The 21,781-nt window shown below is 49.5% G+C and overlaps 1 protein-coding gene across 2 annotated transcripts in view; it reads right to left on the minus strand.

The window, feature by feature from the left end:
• Positions 1 to 21,584, minus strand: part of LOC129827405 (teneurin-2-like) — a 103,480-nt gene extending 81,896 nt beyond the window's left edge. Inside the window, exons 1-6 of one of the 2 annotated variants that reach the window (XM_055888225.1) lie at positions 20,592 to 21,584; positions 17,665 to 17,766; positions 8,442 to 8,636; positions 4,118 to 4,318; positions 3,612 to 3,797; positions 3,168 to 3,191 (exon numbers count right to left, since the gene is read on the minus strand). In XM_055888225.1, the coding sequence (XP_055744200.1) occupies positions 3,168 to 3,191; positions 3,612 to 3,797; positions 4,118 to 4,318; positions 8,442 to 8,636; positions 17,665 to 17,766; positions 20,592 to 20,778 (895 nt within the window). In that variant the 5' untranslated portion in view covers positions 20,779 to 21,584. The remainder of the gene's footprint in view (positions 1 to 3,167; positions 3,192 to 3,611; positions 3,798 to 4,117; positions 4,319 to 8,441; positions 8,637 to 17,664; positions 17,767 to 20,591) is intronic. The other variant, XM_055888226.1, reaches the window with a different exon arrangement.
• Positions 21,585 to 21,781: the final 197 nt, after the last annotated feature.

The raw sequence follows: 21,781 nt of genomic DNA on the forward strand, positions 1-21,781 counted from the left end.
GAGTGGCTGAGGGAGTGTTCTGTTATATACCCCCATATGAGAGAGAGGCTGAGGGAGTGTTCTGTTATATACCCCCATATGAGAGAGAGGCTGAGGGAGTGTTCCGTTATATACCCCCATATGAGAGAGAGGCTGAAGGAGTGTTCTGTTATATACCCCCATATGAGAGAGTGGCTGAGGGAGTGTTCTGTTATATACCCCCATATGAGAGAGTGGCTGTGGGAGTGTTCTGTTATATACCCCCATATGAGAGAGAGGCTGAGGGGGACTGTTCTGTTATGTACCCCCATATGAGAGAGTGGCTGAGGGGCTGTTCTGTTATGTACCCCCATATGAGAGAGTGGCCGAGGGAGTGTTCTGTTATATACCCCCATATAAGAGAGAGGCTGAGGGGTACTGTTCTGTTATATACCCTCATATGAGAGAGTGGCTGGGATGCAGTGACTGGGACTAGGGAACCACCTCCTGTGCCTTAGCTGTCCAGACCCTTTGGCATTCTGCAGAGTACACTTACTGTAGACAGTCATGATCATTAATTCACCATGGCAACATTAAGGTTAACAGACACAGACTGTGATCTATGACCCCTGGCTACAATGGCTGTGAATGGTAATGTCTGGCTACAGTGGCTGTGAATGGTAATGTCTGGCTACAGTGGCTGTGAATGGTAATGTCTGGCTACAGTGGCTGTAGATGGTAATGTCTGGCTACAGTGGCTGTGGATGGTAATGTCTGGCTACAGTGGCTGTGAATGGTAATGTCTGGCTACAGTGGCTGTGGATGGTAATGTCTGGCTACAGTGGCTGTGAATGGTAATGTCTGGCTACAGTGGCTGTGAATGGTAATGTCTGGCTACAGTGGCTGTGAATGGTAATGTCTGGCTACAGTGGCTGTGGATGGTAATGTCTGGCTACAGTGGCTGTGAATGGTAATGTCTGGCTACAGTGGCTGTGAATGGTAATGTCTGGCTACAGTGGCTGTGAATGGTAATGTCTGGCTACAGTGGTTGTGAATGGTAATGTCTGGCTACAGTGGCTGTGGATGGTAATGTCTGGCTACAGTGGCTGTGAATGGTAATGTCTGGCTACAGTGGCTGTGAATGGTAATGTCTGGCTACAGTGGCTGTGAATGGTAATGTCTGGCTACAGTGGCTGTGAATGGTAATGTCTGGCTAGAGTGGCTGTGGATGGTAATGTCTGGCTACAGTGGCTGTGGATGGTAATGTCTGGCTATAGTGGCTGTGGATGGTAATGTCTGGCTACAGTGGTTGTGAATGGTAATGTCTGGCTACAGTGGCTGTGAATGGTAATGTCTGGCTAGAGTGACTGTGAATGGTAATGTCTGGCTACAGTGGCTGTGAATGGTAATGTCTGGCTACAGTGGCTGTGAACGGTAATGTCTGGCTACAGTGGCTGTGAATGGTAATGTCTGGCTATAGTGGTTGTGAATGGTAATGTCTGGCTACAGTGGCTGTGAATGGTAATGTCTGGCTACAGTGGCTGTGGATGGTAATGTCTGGCTACAGTGGCTGTGAATGGTAATGTCTGGCTACAGTTGCTGTGAATGGTAATGTCTGGCCACAGTGGCTGTGGATGGTAATGTCTGCCTACAGTGGCTGTGAATGGTAATGTCTGGCTACAGTTGCTGTGAATGGTAATGTCTGGCCACAGTGGCTGTGGATGGTAATGTCTGGCTACAGTGGCTGTGAATGGTCATGTCTGGCTACAGTGGCTGTGAATGGTAATGTCTGGCTACAGTGGCTGTGGATGGTAATGTCTGGCTACAGTGTCTGTGAATGGTAATGTCTGGCTACAGTTGCTGTGAATGGTAATGTCTGGCTACAGTGGTTGTGAATGGTAATGTCTGGCTACAGTGGCTGTGGATGGTAATGTCTGGCTACAGTGTCTGTGAATGGTAATGTCTGGCTACAGTGGCTGTGAATGGTAATGTCTGGCTACAGTGGCTGTGAATGGTAATGTCTGGCTACAGTGTCTGTGAATGGTAATGTCTGGCTAGAGTGACTGTGAATGGTAATGTCTGGCTACAGTGGCTGTGGATGGTAATGTCTGGCTACAGTGGCTGTGAATGGTAATGTCTGGCTACAGTGGCTGTGAATGGTAATGTCTGGCTACAGTGGCTGTGGATGGTAATGTCTGGCTACAGTGGCTGTGGATGGTAATGTCTGGCTACAATGGCTTAGGTTGTGGATGGTAACCCATGGCTACAGGGGCTGTGGATGGTAACCCCTGGATACAGTGGCTGTGGATGGTAACCCCTAGCTACAGTGTCTGAGGTTGTGGATGGTAACCCTGGCTACAGTGTTTGTGAGGTTGTGGATGGTAACCCATGGCCACAGTGTTTGTGTGGTTGTGGATGGTAACCCTGGCTACAGTGTTTGTGTGGTTGTGGATGGTAACCCCTGTCTACAGTGTTTGTGTGGTTGTGGATGGTAACCCATGGCTACAGTGTTTGTGTGGTTGTGGATGGTAACCCTGGCTACAGTGTTTGTGAGGTTGTGGATGGTAACCCTGGCTACAGTGTTTGTGAGGTTGTGGATGGTAACCCCTGGCTACAGTGGTTGTGAGGTTGTGGATGGTAACCCATGGCTGCACTGACTGTGAGGTTGTGGATGGTAACCCCTGGCTACAGTGGTTGTGAGGTTGTGGATGGTAACCCATGGCTACAGTGTTTGTGTGGTTGTGGATGGTAACCCCAGCTACAGTGGTTGTGAGGTTGTGGATGGTAACCCCTGGCTACAGTGGTTGTGTGGTTGTGGATGGTAACCCATGGCTACAGTGTTTGTGTGGTTGTGGATGGTAACCCCAGCTACAGTGGTTGTGAGGTTGTGGATGGTACCCCCTGGCTACAGTGGTTGTGAGGTTGTGGATGGTAACCCATGGCTACAGTGGTTGTGAGGTTGTGGATGGTAACCCCTGGCTACAGTGTCTGTGGATGGTAAAACACTGGTTGGCAGTGATTGTTATACCCCAGACAGACAGACAGACAGACAGACAGACAGACAGACAGATAGCACACAGACTACTAGTCTACTGAGCCAAGCTTACCAACGCCAGCCATTCCCAAACCCACAGACGTCTAGCATCGACTAGCTACTACTACTATGCAGCACGAGAAGCTAAACGCTGAAAACCAAAATACAGTTTTACCTTTGTCAACCAAGTCCCACATGTCTGCATTGAGAGGAAACGTGCAGAGAGAGTGGCGTTATGAAAAAAGGAACGGAAGGAGTTTAAAATGCAAGGACATGCATAGCCTAGATCACATGCATAACCTAGATCAGCACAGACAAGCAGACTAGTGAAGGGTTTTGTCTTGTGAAAGACGCAGCATACTAAGCTGCCCTAGTTTCTAGTGGGGAACAAACAGTTGATCTCACAAAGTGTTGTTTCCCCACCCACTGTGTTTCTGACACCGGAGTGTTCTGAGGAAAAGCGCTGCTCGGATGAAATGGTGAAAGGGAAATGAAACTTCCTGTTTCAAAGCATTGTGGGTAAATCAAAATAGCGAGGCATCCAACCTTCCATCCATCTATCCTGCACGCACGCACGCACGCACGCACGCACGCAAACACACCTCCCCTCCCCACCTACCGATGGTGCAGTGTTCTCCATTCCAGCCCTGGTGACACTGGCACTTGCCGTCCTTGCAGGTTCCATGTTTGATGCACAGTGGGTTACACACTCGCTGGTCACACCCGGAGCCCGTCCAGCCCTCCTCACACTGACACGCTGCGCCCAAACACACTCCGTGGGTCCCGCAGTCCACAGAACACACCTCTGTAAAGAGGGAGGAGAAAGAGATGTGAAAAGGGACACACAGCTACAAAAATCCTACTGTCATTAGGGTTGAGGTCGGGTTAGGCATAAGATCTAGGGTTAGGGTAAGATCTAGGGTTAGGGTAAGCCACAGGGTAAATTGGATTGGGGTTTAGATAAGAGGCAAGGAAGACTGGGTAATATTTAAATAAGAGTTGAGGTTAGGACCACCCTACAGAGCAGTCTGGTCCCATCCGATCAGGGTTAGAGGTAAGGATTAGGGGTCAGGGGTTAGAGGTATGAGTCAGGGGTCATGGGTTACAGAATAGGGTTCCACTGACCTACAGAGCAGTCTGGTCCCATCCAGTTGGGATCACAGCTACAGAGACCAGTGTCTGGTATGAATGCCCCGTGGCCATGGCATTGGTCTGGGCACTGTGCCCGCTGCAGCTCACAGTGTGGACCGCCCCAGCCGGGCTTACAGTGGCACTCCCCATTCACACAGATACCATTATTAGAACAGGTCGGGTCCAGGCAGTCCACTACAGAGAGAGAGAAAGAGAGAGAGAGAGAAAGAGAGAGACAGGGGGGAGAGAAAGAGAAAAAGAGAGAGAAAAAGAGAGAGAGAGAAAGAGAGAGAGAAAGAGAGAGAGAAAGGGGGAGAAAGAGAAAGAGAGAGAAAGAAAGGGGGAAGGAGAGTGAGAAAAAGAGAGAGAAAGGGAGAGAGAGAGAGAGAGAGAAAGGGGGAGAGAGACAGAAAGAAAGGGAGAGAGAAAGAGAAAGGGAGAGAGAGAGAGAGAGAGAGAGAGAAAGGGGGAGAGAGAGAGAAAGAGAGAATAATGTTTAAAATACTGAGAAATACTAGCTCCGTGTTTCCTTCATGTGTGATTTCTAAAGATTTCTATAGCATCCTGTGATACACTTGAGTAATTCTCTTCACACAGCCTTTCACAGGCATTTAATAAGTCAATAATTTTCACTCAGAAGGCTACGTTTCCTCACATATAACCTTCCCTGTGTCTGTGTGTTTGTGTTTGTGTGTTTGTGTGTATGTGTGTATGTGTGTGTGTCAATGCACTGGGGATAATCTGACATTGGCAAGCTGGCTGACTGGCAGATATGAGTATGAACAGTGAGTGAAAACCAATTTGACAAATGACCCCCTCCTGGCAAACTGTAAGGTCCCCCTCCCCACCTCCTGCTCTCATCCTCCTCTCATACCCCCAACTCCCTCTGTTCGACATCTCCCTCCCCACCTGCTCTACTCCTCCTCTCATTCCCCCAACTCCCTCTGTTTGACACCTCCCTCCCCACCTCCTGCTCTCCTCCTCCTCTCATTCTCCCAACTCCCTCTGTTCGACACCTCCCTCCCCACCTCCTGCTCTCCTCCTCCTCTCATTCTCCCAACTCCCTCTGTTCGACACCTCCCTCCCCACCTCCTGCTCTACTCCTCCTCTCATTCTCCCAACCCCCTCTGTTCGACACCTCCCTCGCCAACCTCCTGCTCTCCTCCTCTCCTCCTCCTCTCATTCCCCCAACTCCCTCTGTTTGACACCTCCCTCCCCACCTCCTGCTCTCCGCCTCCTCTCATTCCCCCAAGTCCCTCTGTTCGACACCTCCCTCCCCACCTCCTGCTCTCCTCCTCCTCTCATTCCCCCAACTCCCTCTGTTCGACACCTCCCTCCCCACCTCCTGCTCTCCTCCTCCTCTCATTCTCCCAACTCCCTCTGTTCGACACCTCCCTCCCCACCTCCTGCTCTACTCCTCCTCTCATTCTCCCAACCCCCTCTGTTCGACACCTCCCTCGCCAACCTCCTGCTCTCCTCCTCTCCTCCTCCTCTCATTCCCCCAACTCCCTCTGTTTGACACCTCCCTCCCCACCTCCTGCTCTCCGCCTCCTCTCATTCCCCCAAGTCCCTCTGTTCGACACCTCCCTCCCCACCTCCTGCTCTCCTCCTCCTCTCATTCCCCCAACTCCCCCTGTTCGACACCTCCCTCCCCACCTCCTGCTCTCCTCCTCCTCTCATTCTCCCAACTCCCTCTGTTCGACACCTCCCCCCCACTCTCTCCCTACTTCTTTACCTCCCCTCTCTCTTCTCATCCCCTTTTCCCCCTGCTGACTACCCACTCTCTCCTCTCATCCCCCTTTCCCCCTGCTGACTACCCACTCTCTCCTCTCATCCCCCTTTCCCCCTGCTGACTACCCACTCTCTCTTCTCATCCCCCTTTCCCCCTGCTGACTACCCCCTCTCTCCTCTCATCCCCCTTTCCGCCTGCTGACTACCCACTCTCTCTTCTCATCCCCCTTTCCCCCTGCTGACTACCCACTCTCTCCTCTCATCCCCCTTTCCCCCTGCTGACTACCAACTCTCTCCTCTCATCCCCCTTTCCCCCTGCTGACTACCCACTCTCTCTTCTCATCCCCCTTTCCCCCTGCTGACTACCCACTCTCTCCTCTCATCCCCCTTTCCCCCTGCTGACTACCCCCTCTCTCCTCTCTCCTCTCATCCCCCTTTCCCCCTGCTGACTACCCACTCTCTCCTCTCATCCCCCTTTCCCCCTGCTGACTACCCACTCTCTCCTCTCATCCCCCTTCCCCCTGCTGACTACCCCCTCTCTCCTCTCATCCCCCTTTCCCCCTGCTGACTACCCACTCTCTCTTCTCATCCCCCTTTCCCCCTGCTGACTACCCACTCTCTCCTCTCATCCCCCTTTCCCCCTGCTGACTACCCCCTCTCTCCTCTCATCCCCCTTTCCCCCTGCTGACTACCCCCTCTCTCCTCTCTCCTCTCATCCCCCTTTCCCCCTGCTGACTACCCACTCTCTCCTCTCATCCCCCTTTCCCCTTGCTGACTAGCCCCTCTCTCCTCTCATCCCCCTTTCCCCCTGCTGACTACCCACTCTCTCTTCTCATCCCCCTTTCCCCCTGCTGACTACCCCCTCTCTCCTCTCTCCTCTCATCCCCCTTTCCCCCTGCTGACTACCCACTCTCTCCTCTCATCCCCCTTTCCCCTTGCTGACTAGCCCCTCTCTCCTCTCATCCCCCTTTCCCCCTGCTGACTACCCACTCTCTCTTCTCATCCCCCTTTCCCCCTGCTGACTACCCACTCTCTCCTCTCATCCCTCTTTCCCCCTGCTGACTACCCCCTCTCTCCTCTCATCCCCCTTTCCCCCTGCTGACTTCCCCCTCTCTCCTCTCATCCCCCTTTCCCCCTGCTGACTACCCACTCTCTCCTCTCATCCCCCTTTCCCCCTGCTGACTACCCCCTCTCTCCTCTCTCCTCTCATCCCCCTTTCCCACTGCTGACTACCCACTCTCTCCTCTCATCCCCCTTTCCCCCTGCTGACTACCCACTCTCTCCTCTCATCCCCCTTTCCCCCTGCTGACTACCCCCTCTCTCCTCTCATCCCCCTTTCCCCCTGCTGACTACCCCCTCTCTCTTCTCATCCCCCTTTCCCCCTGCTGACTACCCACTCTCTCCTCTCATCCCCCTTTCCCCCTGCTGACTACCCCCTCTCTCCTCTCATCCCCCTTTCCCCCTGCTGACTACCCACTCTCTCCTCTCATCCCCCTTTCCCCCTGCTGACTACCCCCTCTCTCTTCTCATCCCCCTTTCCCCCTGCTGACTACCCACTCTCTCCTCTCATCCCCCTTTCCCCCTGCTGACTACCCCCTCTCTCCTCTCATCCCCCTTTCCCCCTGCTGACTACCCACTCTCTCTTCTCATCCCCCTTTCCCCCTGCTGACTACCCACTCTCTCCTCTCATCCCCCTTTCCCCCTGCTGACTACCCCCTCTCTCTTCTCATCCCCCTTTCCCCCTGCTGACTACCCCCTCTCTCCTCTCATCCCCCTTTCCCCCTGCTGACTACCCACTCTCTCCTCTCATCCCCCTTTCCCCCTGCTGACTACCCTCTCCTCTCATCCACCGCCCCTCCATCTCCCCACCTGTCTATAATGTCCCTCCCCACTTGTTTTCACATGCTGCTGTCTGTGCGCTCCATTCTGTTGGCGAGGCAGAAACAGAGGGTCACGTATAGATTTATGTGTCATCACCACTTCAGGTAAATCGTTTGAGTGACTCGGGTGTGATGGCGTGATGAATATCACATTTGAGTGAGAGATAGAGGGGGGTGGATAGGAAACAGAGAGCTGGAAAGGAGGGGTGGAGGGGGAAATGAAGAGTGGAGGAAAATTCTGATCTCTTTCTCTCTCTCTCTTCCTCTCTCTCTTCCCCTCTCTTTCTCTCCCTCACCTCTCTCTCTCTCTTTCTCTTTCTCCCCCTCTCTCTCTCCCTCCCCCTCTTTCTCTCTATCTCTCTCACCCCTCTCTCTGAATGTATATCATGCGGATCCATCTTAACAGGATGAATAGAACAGATGTAACCTGGTACCTGGCTGCTCCTCATCTGTATATAGAGAAACACAACAGGACCACTGGGGAGGCAGAGGACGCTATGACGAGCTGGGACTGGGAGGCTGCTGTGTGTGTGTGTGAGAGGTGTGCTACACACCACACATCTTCCATCCTATCACACACTCCCTGACACACCAAATTGTTTATATAGTCAACTTACACACATCCGATACCCCTCCTCAAACACACATCCACCAACCTACCCACCCACAAACCCAGCCACCCCCAAACACACACTCCCTCTCCTCACCTTTGGCACAGTTGTCTCCCTTGTACCCCAGGGAGCAGACACAGTTCCCGCCAGTACAGGTCCCATGTCCACTACATAGAGGGTCAATGCAGTGGGTGGTGGGGACGGCACACTCAGCTCCCTTCCATCCACTGTAGCAGATACAGGATCCCTTATCATACTGACCATTACCACTACACAGCACTGGACAGGCCTCTGGAGAGAGAGAGAGGGAGGGAGGGAGGGAGGGAGGGAGGGAGGGAGGGAGGGATATAGAGAGAGAGAGAGAGAGAGAGAGAGAGAGAGAGAGAGAGAGAGAGAGAGAGAGAGAGAGAGAGAGGGAGAGAGAGAGAGAGAGAGAAAGAGAGAGAGAAAGAGAGAGAAGGAGAGGGAAAGGGAGAAGGGGAAAAAGATATACAGAGGTGGTCAGAGAACAGAATGTCTGAGGGTCACAACAGAGTAAATAACAGTATGTCAGAGGGTCATAACAGAGTAAATAACCGTATGTCAGAGGGTCACAACAGAGTAAATAACCGTATGTCAGAGGGTCACAACAGAGTAAATAACAGTATGTCTGAGGGTCACAACAGAGTAAATAACAGTATGTCAGAGGGTCACAACAGAGTAAATAACCGTATGTCAGAGGGTCACAACAGAGTAAATAACAGTATGTCAGAGGGTCACAACAGAGTAAATAACAGTATGTCAGAGGGTCACAACAGAGTAAATAACAGTATGTCTGAGGGTCACAACAGAGTAAATAACAGTATGTCTGAGGGTCATAACAGAGTAAATAAGAGTATGTCTGATGAGAGTAAATAACAGTATGTCTGAGGGTCACAACAGAGTAAATAACAGTATGTCTGAGGGTCACAACAGAGTAAATAACAGTATGTCTGAGGGTCATAACAGAGTAAATAACAGTATGTCTGAGGGTCATAACAGAGTAAATAACAGTATGTCAGAGGGTCACAACAGAGTAAATAACAGTATGTCAGAGGGTCACAACAGAGTAAATAACAGTATGTCTGAGGTTCATAACAGAGTAAATAACAGTATGTCAGAGGGTCACAACAGAGCAAATAACAGTATGTCAGAGGGTCACAACAGAGTAAATAACAGTATGTCTGAGGGTCACAACAGAGTAAATAACAGTATGTCAGAGGGTCACAACAGAGTAAATAACAGTATGTCAGAGGGTCACAACAGAGTAAATAACAGTATGTCTGAGGTTCATAACAGAGTAAATAACAGTATGTCAGAGGGTCACAACAGAGCAAATAACAGTATGTCAGAGGGTCACAACAGAGTAAATAACAGTATGTCTGAGGGTCACAACAGAGTAAATAATAGTATGTCTGAGGGTCACAACAGAGTAAATAACAGTATGCCTGAGGGTCACAACAGAGTAAATAACAGTATGTCTGATGGTCATAACAGAGTAAATAACAGTATGTCTGATGAGAGTAAATAACAGTATGTCTGAGGGTCACAACAGAGTAAATAACAGTATGTCAGAGGGTCACAACAAAGTAAATAACAGTATGTCAGGGGGTCAAAACAGAGTAAATAACAGTATGTCTGAGGGTCATAACAGAGTAAATAACAGTATGTATGTGGGTCACAACAGAGTAAATAACAGTATGTCAGAGGGTCACAACAGAGTAAATAACAGTATGTTAGAGGGTCACAACAGAGTAAATAACAGTATGTTAGAGGGTCACAACAGAGTAAAAATTTTTATTTATTTTTTATTTCACCTTTATTTAACCAGGTAGGCTAGTTGAGAACAAGTTCTCATTTGCAACTGCGACCTGGCCAAGATAAAGCATAGCAGTGTGAACAGACAACAACACAGAGTTACACATGGAGTAAACAATAAACAAGTCAATAACATGGTAGGAAAAAGAGAATCTATATACAATGTGTGCAAAAGGCATGAGGTAGGCAATAAATCGAATAATTACAATTTAGCAGATTAACACTGGAGTGAAAAATCATCAGATGATCATGTGCAAGAAGAGATACTGGTGTGCAAAAGAGCAGAAAAGTAAATAAATAAAAGCAGTATGGGGGTGAGGTAGGTAAATTGGGTGGGTAGTTTACAGATGGACTATGTACAGCTGCAGCGATCGGTTAGCTGCTCGGATAGCAGATTTTTAAAGTTGTTGAGGGAGATAAAAGTCTCCAACTTCAGAGATTTTTGCAATTCGTTCCAGTCGCAGGAGGCAGAGAACTGGAAGGAAAGGCGTCCAAATGAGGTTTTGGCTTTAGGGATGATCAGTGAGATACACCTGCTGGAGCGCGTGCTACGGGTGGGTGTAGCCATCGTGACCAGTGAACTGAGATAAGGCGGCACTTTACCTACCATAGCCTTGTAGATGACCTGGAGCCAGTGGGTCTGACGACGAACATGTAGCGAGGGCCAGCCGACTAGGGCATACAGGTCGCAGTGGTGGGTCGTATAAGGTGCTTTAGTAACAAAACGGATGGCACTGTGATAAACTGCATTCAGTTTGCTGAGTAGAGTATTGGAAGCTATTTTGTAGATGACATCGCCGAAGTCGAGGATCGGTAGGATAGTCAGTTTTACTAGGGTAAGTTTGGCGGCGTGAGTGAAGGAGGCTTTGTTCCGGAATAGAAAGCCGACTCTAGATTTGATTTTGGATTGGAGATGTTTGATATGAGTCTGGAAGGAGAGTTTGCAGTCTAGCCAGACAACTAGGTACTTATAGATGTCCACATATTCTAGGTCGGAACCGTCCAGGGTGGTGATGCTAGTCGGGCGTGCGGGTGCAGGCAGCGAACGGTTGAAAAGCATGCATTTGGTTTTACTAGCATTTAAGAGCAGTTGGAGGCCACGGAAGGAGTGTTGTATGGCATTGAAGCTCGTTTGGAGGTTAGATAGCACAGTGTCCAGGGAAGGGCCGGAAGTATACAGAATGGTGTCGTCTGCGTATAGGTGGATCAGGGAATCGCCCGCAGCAAGAGCAACATCATTGATGTATACAGAGAAAAGAGTCGGCCCGAGAATTGAACCCTGTGGTACCCCCATAGAGACTGCCAGAGGACCGGACAACATGCCCTCCGATTTGACACACTGAACTCTGTCTGCAAAGTAGTTGGTGAACCAGGCAAGGCAGTCATTAGAAAAACCGAGGCTATTGAGTCTGCCGATAAGAATATGGTGATTGACAGAGTCGAAAGCCTTGGCCAGGTCGATGAAGACGGCTGCACAGTAATGTCTTTTATCGATGGCGGTTATGATATCGTTTAGTACCTTGAGCGTGGCTGAGGTGCACCCGTGACCGGCTCGGAAACCGGATTGCACAGCGGAGAAGGTACGGTGGGATTCGAGATGGTCAGTGATCTGTTTGTTGACTTGGCTTTCGAAGACCTTAGCTAGGCAGGGCAGGATGGATATAGGTCTGTAACAGTTTGGGTCCAGGGTGTCTCACCCTTTGAAGAGGGGGATGACAGCGGCAGCTTTCCAATCCTTGGGGATCTCAGATGATACGAAGGAGAGGTTGAACAGGCTGGTAATAGGGGGTGCGACAATGGCGGCGGACAGTTTCAGAAATAGGGGGTCCAGATTGTCAAGCACAGCTGATTTGTATGGGTCCAGGTTTTCCAGCTCTTTCAGAACATCTGCTATCTGGATATGGGTAAAGGAGAAGCTGGGGAGGCTTGGGCGAGTAGCAGCGGGGGGGGCGGGGCTGTTGGCCAAGGTTGGAGTCGCCAGGTGGAAGGCATGGCCAGCCATTGAGAAATGTTTGTTGAAGTTTTCGATTATCACGGACTTATCAGTGGTGACCGTGTTATCTAGCCTCAGTGCAGTGGGCAGCTGGGAGGAGGTGCTCTTGTTTTCCATGGACTTTACAGTATCCCAGAACTTTTTGGAGTTAGAGCTACAGGATGCAAATTTCTGCTTGAAAAAGCTGGCCTTTGCTTTCCTGACTGACTGCGTGTATTGGTTCCTGACTTCCCTGAACAGTTGCATATCACGGGGGCTCTTCGATGCTATTGCAGTTCGCCACAGGATGTTTTTGTGCTGGTCGAGGGCAGTCAGGTCTGGAGTGAACCAAGGGCTATATCTGTTCTTGGTTCTGCATTTTTTGAACGGAGCATGCTTATCTAATATGGTGAGGAAGTAACTTTTAAAGAATGACCAGGCATCCTCAACTGACGGGATGAGGTCAATATCCTTCCAGGGTACCCGGGCCAGGTCGATTAGAAAGGCCTGCTCGCAGAAGTGTTTCAGGGAGCGTTTGACAGTGATGAGGGGTGGTCGTTTGACCGTGGACCCGTGGCGGATACAGGCAATGAGGCAGTGATCGCTGAGATCTTGATTGAAGACAGCAGAGGTGTATTTGGAGGGCAAGTTGGTCAGGATAATGTCTATTAGGGTGCCCATGTTTACGGATTTAGGGTTGTACCTGGTGGGTTCCTTGATGATTTGTGTGAGATTGAGGGCATCAAGCTTAGATTGTAGGAATGCCGGGGTGTTAAGCATATCCCAGTTTAGGTCACCTAACAGAACAAACTCTGAAGCTAGATGGGGAGCGATCAATTCACAGATGGTGTCCAGGGCACAGCTGGGAGCTGAGGGGGGTCGGTAGCAGGCGGCAACAGTGAGAGACTTATTTCTGGAGAGATTAATTTTTAAAATTAGAAGTTCGAACTGTTTGGGCATAGACTTGGAAAGTATGACAGAACTTTGCAGGCTATCTCTGCAGTAGATTGCAACTCCTCCCCCTTTGGCAGTTCTATCTTGACGGAAAGTGTTATAGTTGGGTATGGAAATCTCAGAGTTTTTGGTGGCCTTCCTAAGCTAGGATTCAGACACGGCAAGGACATCAGGGTTGGCAGAGTGTGCTAAAGCGGTGAGTAAGGCAAACTTAGGGAGGAGGCTTCTGATGTTGACATGCATGAGGCCAAGGCTTTTTCGATCACAGAAGTCAACAAATGAGGGTGACTGGGGACATGCAGGGCCTGGGTTTACCTCCACATCACCCGAGGAACAGAGGAGTAGTAGGATGAGTGTGCGGCTAAAGGCTATCAAAACTGGTCGCCTAGAGCGTTGGGGACAAGGAATAAAAGGAGCAGATTTATGGGCGTGGTAGAATAGATTCTGGGCATAATGTGCAGACCAGGGTATGGTGGGGCACGGGTACAGCGGAGGCAAGCCCAGGCACTGGGTGATGATAAGAGAGGTTGTATCTCTGGACATGCTGGTCTCAATGGGTGAGGTCACCGCATGTGTGGGGGGTGGGACAAAGGAGGTATCAGAGGTACGGAGAGTGGAACTACGGGGTCCATTGCAAACCAAAACAATGATAACTAGCCTGAACAACAGTATGCAAGGCATATTGATATTTGAGAGAGACATACAATAAGGCATAAAGTGATTGCAGGTCATGATTGGGAGAGCTAGCTAAAACAGCAGGTGAGATAACAGCAGCTAGTCAGCTAACACAGCAACAGAAGGTAAAAATGGCGACGACTGGGCAGAGAGGGTCGGATTAACTACACACAGATCCTGAGTTAAGGCACAGAGCCGACAGATAAAACACAAATAAACAGAATGGAGTACCGTGAATTAATGGACAGTCAAGCAGGCATCAGCTATGTAGCCAAGTGATCATAGTGTCCAGGGGCAGCCGTAGATGGAGTAGTGAGGCCTCCACTAAGCTAGCCCGCGGCGTTTAAAGTTAGTAGCCCGGGGGGGTGGTCTGCTCAGACGGAGGGGGTCTGCTCAGACGGAGGCCGGTTGAGGGCACAGCGGATGGGGTATTTGTCTGCAGACCAGACGTGGTCGTGTCGACAGAGAATCCAAGCCGGATGGCGGTGGCGAAAGAGAGGTTGTGAGTTGTAGAATTGTGTTTGCTAACTGGTGCTAGCTTCGTGATTCAGACAGCTAGTCATGGGTAGCAAGCTAGCAGAAGATGGAGGTCTGTTTTTAGCCACACCGTGCAATTCCGTCGGTAGATTAGTGGGGTTCCGTGTGGTAGAGGGGACCAATCCAATTGTCAAAATAGTTATAGTGGCCTAAGAAGATTGTTCGATAGACCTGTTCAGATAGCAGCCGATATGCTCAAGACAGCTAACGATTAGCGGGCCGCAGTTAGTATATGGACGTTCAGGTTACGTCGCGATGGAGGGGCCGGTTGAAATACTCCCTCGGGCAGATAACGTCGGTATCCCAGTCGTGAAGGCCCGGTGGGGCTCCGCATCGGCAGTAAAACGGGTCCGGATAGGTGATTGTAGCCCAGGAGTGGCTGATGGAACTCTTCAGCTGGCTAGCTCCGGGATAATTGGTGTTTGCTCCGGAATTGATGTTAGCCGATAGTCACTCGGATAGCAGCTAGGTAGCTGCAAGATCCAGGTGTAAATGTCCAGAGCTTGAGGTAAAAATCCGGGGATATGGAGAGAAAATAGGTCTGGTATGCTCTGGTCTGAGTCGCGTTGTACAAAACTGGCAATAGTTTTCCGAGCTAAAGGATAGCTGATGAGCGCTAGCTGTGGTTAGCTGAACTACTAACGTTAGCTTGTGAGCTGGCTAACTTCTGGTTAGCTTCTGTTGTAGATTTCGGATACGAGGTGAATAATACTTTTGAGGAAGAAAAAAAAAACAGATCCGCACCACATTTGGTGAGGTGGGTTGCAGGAGAGTGTTTTGAAGTTGAGTTTTTAAGAAGAAAAGAATATATATATAAAAAGATATGCGAAAAAAAATATATAAAATATATATACACGGGACAAGACGAGGACAAAGGACATCTGACTGCTACGCCATCTACGCCATCTTGGATTCGATATAACAGTATGTCAGAGGGTCACAACAGAGTAAATAACAGTATGTCTGAGGGTCATAACAGAGTAAATAACAGTATGTCTGAGGGTCATAACAGAGTAAATAACAGTATGTCTGAGGGTCATAACAGAGTAAATAACAGTATGTCTGATGGTCATAACAGAGTAAATAACAGTAAGTCAGGGGGTCATAACAGAGTAAATAACAGTATGTCTGAGGGTCATAACAGAGTAAATAACAGTATGTCTGAGGGCACAACAGAGTAAATAACAGTATGTCTGAGGGTCACAACAGAGTAAATAACAGTATGTCTGAGGGTCATAACAGAGTAAATAACAGTATGTCAGAGGGTCACAACAGAGTAAATAACAGTATGTCTGAGGGTCACAACAGAGTAAATAACAGTATGTCTGAGGGTCATAACAGAGTAAATAACAGTATGTCGGGGGGTCACAACAGAGTAAATAACAGTATGACTGAGGGTCACAACAGAGTAAATAACAGTATGTCTGAGGGTCACAACAGAGTAAATAACAGTATGTCAGGGGGTCAAAACAGAGTAAATAACAGTATGTCTGATGAGAGTAAATAACAGTATGTCTGAGGGTCATAACAGAGTAAATAACAGTATGTCAGGGGGTCATAACAGAGTAAATAACAGTACGTCTGAGAGTCATGTGCGTGTGTGTGTGCGTGCGTGCGTGCGTGTGTGTGCGCGTGTGTGCGTGTGTGTGTCAAATCAAATCAAATCAAATCAAATTTTATTAGTCACATACACATGGTTAGCAGATGTTAATGCGAGTGTAGCGAAATGCTTGTGCTTCTAGTTCCGACAATGCAGTAATAACCAACAAGTAATCTAACCTAACAATTCCACAACTACTACCTTATACACACACAAGTGTAAAGGGGTAAAGAATATGTACATAAGATATATGAATGAGTGGTGGTACAGAACGGCATAGGCAAGATGCAGTAGATGGTATAGAGTACGGTATATACATATGAGATGAGTACTGTAGGGTATGCAAACATAAAGTGGCATAGTTTAAAGTGACTAGTGGTACATGTATTACATAAAGATGGCAAGATGCAGTAGATGATATAGAGTACAGTATATACATATGAGATGGGTAATGTAGGGTATGTAAACATTATATTAAGTGGCATTGTTTAAAGTGGCTAGTGGTACATTTTTACATAATTTCCATCAATTCCCATTTTTAAAGTGGCTGGAGTTGAGTCAGTATGTTGGCAGCGGCCGCTAAATGTTAGTGGTGGCTGTTTAACAGTCTGATGGCCTTGAGATAGAAGCTGTTTTTCAGTCTCTCGGTCCCTGCTTTGATGCACCTGTACTGACCTCGCCTTCTGGATGATAGCGGGGTGAACAGGCAGTGGCTTGGGTGGTTGTTGTCCTTGATGATCTTTATGGCCTTCCTGTGACTTCGGGTGGTGTAGGTGTCCTGGAGGGCAGGTAGTTTGCCCCCGGTGATGCGTTCTGCAGACCTCACTACCCTCTGGAGAGCCTTACGGTTGTGGGCGGAGCAGTTGCCGTACCAGGCGGTGATACAGCCCGACAGGATGCTCTCGATTGTGCATCTGTAGAAGTTTGTGAGTGCTTTTGGTGACAAGCCGAATTTCTTCAGCCTCCTGAGGTTGAAGAGGCCCTGCTGCGCCTTCTTCACGACGCTGTCTGTGTGGGTGGACCAATTCAGTTTGTCCGTGATGTGTACGCCGAGGAACTTAAAACTTTCCACCTTCTCCACTGCTGACCCGTCGATGTGGATAGGGGGGTGCTCCCTCTGCTGTTTCCTGAAGTCCACAATCATCTCCTTTGTTTTGTTGACGTTGAGTGTGAGGTTATTTTCCTGACACCACACTCCGAGGGCCCTCACCTCCTCCCTGTAGGCCGTCTCGTCGTTGTTGGTAATCAAGCCTACCACTGTAGTGTCATCCGCAAACTTGATGATTGAGTTGGAGGCGTGCATGGCCACGCAGTCGTGGGTGAACAGGGAGTACAGGAGAGGGCTCAGAACGCACCCTTGTGGGGCCCCAGTGTTGAGGATCAGCGGGGTGGAGATGTTGTTACCTACCCTCACCACCTGGGGGCGGCCCGTCAGGAAGTCCAGGACCCAGTTGCACAGGGCGGGGTCGAGACCCAGGGTCTCGAGCTTGATGACGAGTTTGGAGGGTGTGCGTGTGTGCGTGTGTGTGTATGTGTGTGTGTGTGTGTGTGTGTGTGCTTGCGGTAGAGAGAGCCAAGTAATTACACAGAGAGGTAACTAAACTATTAATCAGTGAACAGTCTTCTTCCCCAGGTGAACTAAGAGACATGTTGGCTCTAAACCGCCATGTATCACAGTACTGTCTCTACACAAGTGTGTTTGTGTTCGTGTGAGTGTGTGTGTTTGTGTGTGTGTGTGTGTCTACCTTTGGAGCAGTCCATGCCATGGAACCCAGGGAAGCAGTGACACACACCAGACACACACTCTCCGTTGCCATGACAATTACGGGGACACTCCTGTACCGAGTCTGTAATGGGAGAATAGAGAGAGGAGATAGGTGTCAAACTCAACACAAAAAAATCACATTTCATATTGTTACAGCAGACTCATAAACCGCCCACTGCTCCGTTGACAGGAAATACAATCCATCCATGCTGTCTAAATCATGTTTCACTATTTCAACATTTAGTCCCCTGCTTCTCCTCCTCTAAAATGATCTCTCTCCGCTCTTACCCTTCTTCCATCTGTCTTGACACTTCTGTCTCTTCTCTTTCTCATCTTCTCTTTCTCCTCCTCTCCCTCTATCCTCTCTCCTCCTCTCCCTCTATCTTCTCTCCTCCTCTCCCTCCATCCTCTCTCCTCCTCTACCTCTATCCCCTCTCCTCCTCTCCCTCTATCATCTCTCCTCCTCTCCCTCTATTCTCTCTCCTCCTCTCCCTCTATCCTCTCCCCTCCTCTCCCTCTATCCCCTCTCCTCCTCTCCCTCTATCATCTCTCCTCCTCTCCCTCTATCCTCTCTCCTCCTCTCCCTCTATCCTCTCTCCTCCTCTCCCTCTATCCTCTCTCCTCCTCTCCCTCTATCCTCTCTCCTCCTCTCCCTCTATCCTCTCTCCTCCTCTCCCTCTATCCTCTCTCCTCCTCTCCCGCTATCCTCCTCTCCCTCTCTCCCTCTTTCCCATCTCTCCTCCTCTCCCTCCATCCTCTCTCCTCCTCTCCCTCTATCCTCTCCCTCTCTCCTCCTCTCCCCCTCTCCTCTCTCCTCCTCTCATCTCTCCTCCTCTCCCTCTATCCTCTCTCCTCCTCTCCCTCTATCCTCTTCTCCTCCTCTCCCTCTATCCTCTTCTCCTCCTCTCCCTCTATCCTCTCTCCTTCTCTCCCTCTCTCCTCCTCTCCCTGTATCCTTTCTTCTCTTCTCCCTCTCTCCTCATCTCTCTCTATCCTCTCTCCCCCTCTCCTTCTTTCATCCCCTCCCTCTATTCTATCTCCTCTCCTCCTTCTCTCCTCTCCTCCCTCTATCCATGTCTCCTCTCCTCCTTCAGTTCTGTGTGTTTCTCCTTTGCTCTGATCCCCAGGGTCATCAATACTTTATTCAGGTGCATGTGTTCCTCTCCACATTCTTTGCTCTGTGTGTGTTTTGGTTGTGTGTGTGTGTGTTTTCAGCACTCTACCCATGTCTAAGTGGCTTGTGTGAGGTGAACAGGTTTAGATAAGAACACTGAGGAGGTTTTCACTCCCTCCATCCATCCCTTTCTCTCTCCATCCATCCATCCCTTTCTCAATCCATCCCTCCCGTGCTCTCTCCATCCCTCCCGTTCTCTCTCCATCCATCCCTTTCTCTCGCCATCCCTCCCGTGCTCTCTCCATCCCTCCCGTTCTCTCTCCATCCATCCCTTTCTCTCTCCATCCATCCCTTTCTCTCTCCATCCCTCCCTTTCTCTCTCCATCCCTCCCTTTCTCTCTCCATCCCTCCCTTTCTCTCTCCATCCCTCCCGTTCTCTCTCCATCCATCCCTTTCTCTCTCCATCCCTCCCTTTCTCTCTCCATCCATCCCTTTCTCTCTCCATCCCTCCCTTTCTCTCTCCATCCCTCCCTTTCTCTCTCCATCCATCCCTTTCTCTCTCCATCCATCCCTTTCTCTCTCCATCCATCCCTTTCTCTCTCCAGCCCTCCCTTTCTCAATCCATCCCTCACCTTTCTCTCTCCTTCCCTCCCTTTCTCTCTCCAGCCCTCCCTTTCTCAATCCATCCATCCCTTTCTCTCTCCAGCCCTCCCTTTTTCAATCCATCCCTCCCGTGCTCTCTCCATCCCTCCCGTTCTCTCTCCATCCATCCCGTTCTCTCTCCAGCCCTCCCTTTCTCAATCCCTCCCTTTCTCAATCCATCCCTCCCGTGCTCTCTCCATCCCTCCCGTTCTCTCTCCAGCCCTCCCGCTCTCTCTCCATCCATCCCTTTCTCTTTCCATCCATCCCTTTCTCTCTCCATCCCTCCCGTTCTCTCTCCAGCCCTCCCTTTCTCAATCCATCCCTCACCTTTCTCTCTCCTTCCCTCCCTTTCTCTCTCCATCCCCCCCTTTCTCTCTCCATCCATCCCTTTCTCTCTCCATCCCTCTCACTCTCTCCACATCCCTTTCTCTCTCCACCTCTCTCCCATTCTCTATCTCCCTCCTTCTGTCTCCACTGCCCTCCCTCTCGCTCCATCTCTCTCCACGTCCTGCTCTCTGTCTTCACCTCTCTCCACTTCCCTCTCCCTCCCTGTCTCCACCGCTCTCCCTCTCTCCACTTTCCTTTCTCCCTCACTGTCTCCACCTCTCTCCACTTCCCTCTCTCCCTCTTTCTGTCTCCAGCTCTCTCCCTCTCTCCACTTCCCTCTCTAATCACGATGCCTTACCTAACTCAAACCTACTCTACCCTCCACCGTTCCCCCACTCTCTCCACAGGAGCTGGCAGGCTAATCGTGAGAGTAGGATTGGGTGAAAGTTAAACTTCTGCGCTTGAGAGGGGTGAAAGTTATGTATACTCTCTCCCCCCTCTCTCTTCCTACCCCTCTCCCTCTCTCCCCCTCTCTCTTCATACCCCTCTCCCTCTCTCCCCCTCTCTCTTCCTACCCCTCTCCCTCTCTCCCCCTCTCTCTTCCTACCCCTCTCCCTCTCTCCCCTCTTTCTCTCTCCTAACCCATTACACCCGTGTTGAAGGATATTTCTCTCTCTCTCCCTCCTTTCTCTCCCCGTCTCCCTCTCCCTCCCCTTCTATATTTCTCTCCCCCTTCTCTCCCTCTCTCCCGCCCTTTCTATCTTTCTCTCTCCCTCCCCTTCTATCTTCCCCCCTCGTTCACCTTCCCTCTCCCTCTCTCTCACCCATTACAGCAGTGTTGAAGGAGACGGTCTCTCTTTCTCGTCCGTCGTTGTAGAAGGCTAGATGCCATGCTCCCGGGTCCAGGTACTGAACAAACACTGCTTCGTTTAGAACCACAGTCTGGATGCTGCGACGTTCTCGAGGAGACTCAACAACACTCCACTTCTCTTTACCGTCCAAGCGTTCCATGTAGTCATACTGCAGGAGGACAGACAATTACACTTTCAGGAAGCTCAGACCAGGAAGTCAATTCAATTCCATAAATGTGTGTATACTGTAAGTGTGTGTACAGTCCAGTTTTGTGTAACTGTGTGTGTTATGTATGTATTGGTGTGTGTTATGCGTGTATTGGTGTGTGTTATGTGTGTATTGGTGTGTGTTATCTGTGTATTGGTGTGTGTTATATGTGTGTTGGTGTGTGTTATGTGTGTATTGGTGTGTGTTATCTGTGTATTGGTGTGTGTTATGTTCATATACCTGTGTGTGTAAGTCAGGGTTTGGGTCAATTCGAATTGAAGACAGTCAATTCAGGAAGTAAACTGAAATTACAATTCAATAACTATAAAATGGCATCTATTTTCAATGACTTCTTAATAAACAAAGCTAACGTAATCTCGTACATTGCCTTGGTCCGTACAATTGCCCTTATTTTAGCGCCCCAAAACGTAATACTTCCAGATCAACTGTAATGGCAATACCATTGTAAAGCACAATTTCTCCCCTTTCCAACAAAATCAATTACATGACCTAAACGCTGCTCGTTTCTGCATAATTCAAGCAGGCAATGAGCCCCGTCAGGTCTTTTTAAAAATGGCAGGAGGGGAAGCGAAACTAATGCGTGATAGTGAGAAGGAGAGATGCCGTGTGGGAAAATTGCTTTTTTTCACTCGATCTGTCCAACTTATCACCTTATCGCCTCTAAAATGTAAATAAAACACTATAAAGAGTTTATATAATGTGTCATTACATACCTCTTTGAAGGTTTGTGTCGAATTTGAATCGGGTGTTTAGGGCGGTGCTAAAGTGATCTTAGAAGTAAACAGCGGCTTTGAGAATGATTATCGCATGCTATGATGCCGCAAAAAATGACTAGGTATCACCGCCTTACCCCCGTCACTGTCCATTTCTTGTTTATAAACGATGAGAGAAGTGCTACACCTGGTGGAGAGAGATTGTAAGACAGAAATAGTTG

The sequence above is a fragment of the Salvelinus fontinalis genome, chromosome 29 (assembly GCF_029448725.1).
Source record: "Salvelinus fontinalis isolate EN_2023a chromosome 29, ASM2944872v1, whole genome shotgun sequence".
Taxonomy (NCBI): domain Eukaryota; kingdom Metazoa; phylum Chordata; class Actinopteri; order Salmoniformes; family Salmonidae; genus Salvelinus; species Salvelinus fontinalis.